The 4,882-nt window shown below is 29.1% G+C and overlaps 1 protein-coding gene across 1 annotated transcript; it reads left to right on the top strand.

Annotated features, from left to right (window-relative positions):
- The first annotated feature begins 1,049 nt into the window (after positions 1–1,049).
- LOC108463253 (short chain aldehyde dehydrogenase 1-like) lies at positions 1,050–2,303 on the top strand. Its single transcript, XM_017763199.2, has 2 exons — positions 1,050–1,166; positions 1,374–2,303. The coding sequence occupies exons 1-2, from the start codon at positions 1,138–1,140 to the stop codon at positions 2,167–2,169; spliced, it is 825 nt and encodes a 274-aa protein (XP_017618688.1). The 5' UTR covers positions 1,050–1,137; the 3' UTR covers positions 2,170–2,303.
- Positions 2,304–4,882: the final 2,579 nt, after the last annotated feature.

Raw genomic sequence — 4,882 nt, 5'->3', positions numbered from 1 at the left:
TGTACCAAACTTTTGATAAGAAATATGATATATTTGAATTTGAATATTCAAATAATATATTAAAATATTATTTAATAAATACAATATATTTAAATTAATATAGTAATCAACCCGTGCAATGCACAGGAAAAAACTAATAAGTATGGAAGTAAGTTAAAATACTAAATTAAAAATAACAAAAAGTTGGTGAAGTAAGACGAAATAATTATGCTAATGATTTATGATAAATACAAAAGATATTTACACTAAATTAATAAATACATCAATAATAGTTATTAGAGAAAAGGAAATAATTGTTGAAAATAAACTTTTTTAAATTAAGAAGGCTCGGCACAAGATAACCAAATTATTACAAAAGAAATTTAAAAAAGTATTATATCATCAATTAAAAATGATATTGTCTACTCTTTAGTATTATATTGTAAATAAAAGAAGGTTGTAATTAAATTGATAATAGTTTAGTTATATGATTTGTTCGAGCTTACTAGAGACACATGGCACCCTAAAATCATAAATTTTAATTTAGACTTTTATAATTTATAAAATTTTAAATTAGTAATGATAAAATTACACTTTAGTGTTCTTAAAATGATAAAATTTAATTTAACTCTTTAAAATTATAAACATATAAACTATTAAAATGATAAAATTATATTTTTACTATTTTAAAATATATAATTTAATGATTGTCCTCTCAAAAATTTTTTAGCTCCATCACTGATTATACGTGGAAAATATCAATAATATCAAAATCTTATATTAAATTCTGCACGGGTTTCCGTTAAACATCTTAATAAGAGTGCTTAAAATTAATGTACCATGTAAATTAATTCAATGTTTATTTTGTAATAAAATTTAAATATCTAAAATGAAAGTTTATGAAAATTATGTAATTTACCCTAAAAGATATTTGTTTTAGAAAATATAATTTGACTAAAGTGTCTCCACATGTTTAAATAAGAGTGATAATTAGAAAAGTCTACAAGCTAGGATGATGACATCGTTGAATTTTCAGAACATTGTTACCTTCCCTGAAGCTATAAAAGACCAGAATAACATTGAGTTGAAGCCACAACATCCCAAGCATTCAATCAAAAGAAAAAGCAAAGGCGAATTTCTATTTTCTTCGTTAAAACAATGAGTTTCGGGTCCTCAGTAACCAAAAGGTAATTAAATCTTACGATTCGACAAATTCATATTTCACATTTAGAAATTTCTTCTTTAAAATAGGCTTACCAATGTGTTTTTAAAGTGAAAATGGTCGAACTCGAAGCTTAATTGGGTTCATATAATTAGTCCTGAAGATATGATATTGAATAGGTTTGGGTCCAACTTTTAGTATCTAAACCTTATTTCTTCTTTGTTTGATACAGACTGGATGGCAAGGTGGCACTGATAACTGGTGGTGCCAGTGGCTTAGGAGAGTGTACAGTCAGACTATTTGTCAAACATGGAGCCAAGGTTCTGATTGCTGATATTCAAGACGAATTGGGCAACTCCCTTTGTCAAGAGCTTGGAACGGAAAACATCAGCTATGTCCACTGCGATGTAACATGCGAATCCGATGTTGAAAATGCTGTAAACTTGGTTGTCTCCAAGTACGGAAAGCTAGATATCATGTTCAACAATGCAGGCATTACTGGTGACAATGAAGTAAGAGTGACAGACGCCGGCGCTGAGGACTTCAAGAGAGTGTTCGATGTCAATGTATTGGGTGGTTTCTTGGGTGCCAAGTATGCTGCCAGGGCCATGGTCCCGGCTAAGAAAGGCTGCATACTCTTCACATCAAGTATTGTTTCAAAAATCAGTGTGGGTCTCCCCCATGCATACAAGGCATCAAAGCATGCCGTCGCAGGGCTGACGAAGAGCTTGAGCGTGGAGTTAGGTGAGCATGGAATTAGAGTTAACTGCATTTCGCCTAACGCAATTTTGACCCCATTGTTCCAAAAATCAATTGGGAATATTGATAAGAAGAAGGGAGAGGAGATGCTTGCGGTTTCAGCAGTGTTGAAAGGCCCCGTACTGGAGGCTGAAGATTTTGCCAATGCGGCACTGTATTTGGCAAGTGATGACGCTAAATTTATTAGTGGTGTTAACTTACCAGTCGACGGAGGGTATAGTCTTAGCAATCAGTCATGGAAAATGGGATTCGCAGCACTTTTGGAATAAATCAAGAAGTCCTCAACTTTACTCTTTCAACATGTTTTCTTAAATAAGGAAAGTAAATCCAAAAATTAAACTTGTAATAAATTGTATCATTGAATTTGATCAATCCTACTTGTTATGTTGTTCAAATGAGCAAATTAATTTCTTTTTTTAATTTAGGGTAGACAATAATTGATCTAGTCAAGAGAAAATTTTAGCACCCAAAATCATAAGAACTGATTAGAGTTTACGACCATTTTCTTAAATTTAAACGATTTTCCTTTTTCCTTTTCCTAAAAATCAAATAATTTTCTTAAGATATTATACCCAAGAACTATATATTTTTATTAAAAAATGTACGGAGGGGGGAATTAACTCTTTATGCTTCAAGAAGGAAATAAATTTTAAAACATTTTCTTGGATTGTCAAGAAAAAACTCACAATGCTTATGTGTCATATTTTATGCTTATTAATATAAATAGTAAACAAAAATATCTTCAAATTATTATGTTTATTTTAAATTGGTTTTAAATTTCAAAACATTTTAATTACATTTCAAATATTTTAGTTTTATTGGTTAGTTTGAATACTTTATTTTTATTAAAAATAATTATGTGAATTTTAAAATTTTTAACTATTAAAATTATATGTTAAATATATGTCCATTACAGTACCATTTTTGTCATGTGTCTACCAAGTGAGAATTTAATAAAAATAGAATGTTACACCAGTGAATTTAATAGAACAATTTTACGATGTTAACAATTAGATCTAATCATTTAAATCCAAAAACTAAAGAGATTAAATTCTCAAACACAAAAATATTGGAATTGAATACAAATATATAGAAAGTACATAAACTTAGAGCATAGTATAACCTTTATATTTTAACTTCATAATTTATCCCCAAAATAATTAAACCAAAGTGAAGCATGAGTTGAGAACCATACTAGTTACTTGTTTATATTTGTATTAAGCCTATTACTAGCTTGACCTTACAAGTTAATTGAGCACCAATTTAATTATGATATTATTAAAATACTCTTTTATATACAAAATAATAAGTGTTAATAGGAGGGTACTTTTTATCTTTTTATTTTTAATAAATTAATACTATAATAAAATTTGAATTTAGGACACATGCATATTAGTCATTTACCTTTTCCATTTCAACCAAAGAATCGTTTGATTTTTATGAGTTTTAAGAATTATATATATTACCAAAAAATACATATATATATCGCCTTATTTCAAAGTATATATATATACACGTTTCCCTACCCGCACAACAATATAACTATAAATACAGTTATCTAGGACCATATACATATATATTCAAGACATGAAACTTTATATATATGCAACCACATGAAAGTAAGCCAACTCGATCCACAATAAGCATAGATTAACTCTTAGTGTTTGCATGAAATCTCGTATCATCATACACAATAAACATCTTCAAGCTCTTGCATGAAAATCCAGTTTCATGACATAACTTCACGTAACATAAGTCATTATATTCTATCATGCTTCACATGTTTTTCATGTGGAAAACACATTACTTTTCTGTTTCAGGAAGAATGCCCAAACTTTTCTGGAAAATTCATCAATGATCATCAACATATAATTAGCGCCACCCTTCGAAGGCACTTTAGATGGTCCCAAAAGATCAGAATGAATATAATCCAGCGTTCCCTTAGTGTTATGGATTTCTCTGGTGAATCAAACTCTCTTTTGCTTCCCAAAAACGCGGTGCTCACCGAACTTCAATTTGCTACTGCCTTGTTCATCAAGAAGTTCTCTTTTGGTCAATTCTGTCATGTCGTTCTCACTCATATACCCTAGAGGCATATGTCAAAGTCAAGTAACATCATCATCTGACAAGTAAAAGAGGAAGCGACAATTACATCACCAGTAACAGTTGAACATTGCAAAACATATAACTTGACAATCTTTCTGTGCCCTTATCACAACGAGGGAACCCTTGCTAATCTTCAAAGCCCCACTTTCAGTTGTGTACTTGTGCCCTTTAATCAAGAGTACTTAACAAAATCAAATTCCTCTTCAATTCTTGTACATGTTGTACACCACTAAGTGTTTGGACGACTCTATCGAACATATTAATTTTGATCATGCCAATACTTGCGATTTTGCATGAAGTATTATTTCTTATCAAAACTATAATAGGTCATTTTTGCCCGGGCCCAAACCAAACCAAGTAAAAATAAAATAAGGCTCCGTTTGTTTGCCAGTAAAATGTTTTCCGGAAAATAATTTCTAGAAAATGATTTACTTTTCTGAAAATGATTTACTTTTTCAGTGTTTGGATGAATCTGTGTAAAATATTTTCTGTTGTTTGGCAAGTTTCTTGAAAATATTTTCCGAAAAAGCTGTTTTTACATATATTAATAAATTTATATATATTAATAAATTTATATTTTAAATTATTTTTACATATATTGCAATAATTTATTTATAAATAAATAAATCAAATTTAATATATAATAATACTCAATTATTAAGCTAGAATATTAACCCTCATAAATTGAAAACAACCAAAGTCTATTCACACTTTTTCAGATAAACGTCAAACACAAATACTTTAAAGAAGAAAAAGAGAAACCCCTGTAACATAGGTTTTCCTTGTATACATAATGGAAGTTTATTAGCTTAATATTGATGACCACAAAAACTTTATTGTTCATCAATTTAATTTAACAGAGAAATTATTTTTTCT

Source organism: Gossypium arboreum, chromosome 2, assembly GCF_025698485.1.
Source record: "Gossypium arboreum isolate Shixiya-1 chromosome 2, ASM2569848v2, whole genome shotgun sequence".
In the NCBI taxonomy this organism is placed as follows: domain Eukaryota; kingdom Viridiplantae; phylum Streptophyta; class Magnoliopsida; order Malvales; family Malvaceae; genus Gossypium; species Gossypium arboreum.
The sequence above is the reverse complement of the archived record's forward strand: the minus strand, read 5'-3'. Positions and strand labels throughout refer to the sequence as shown.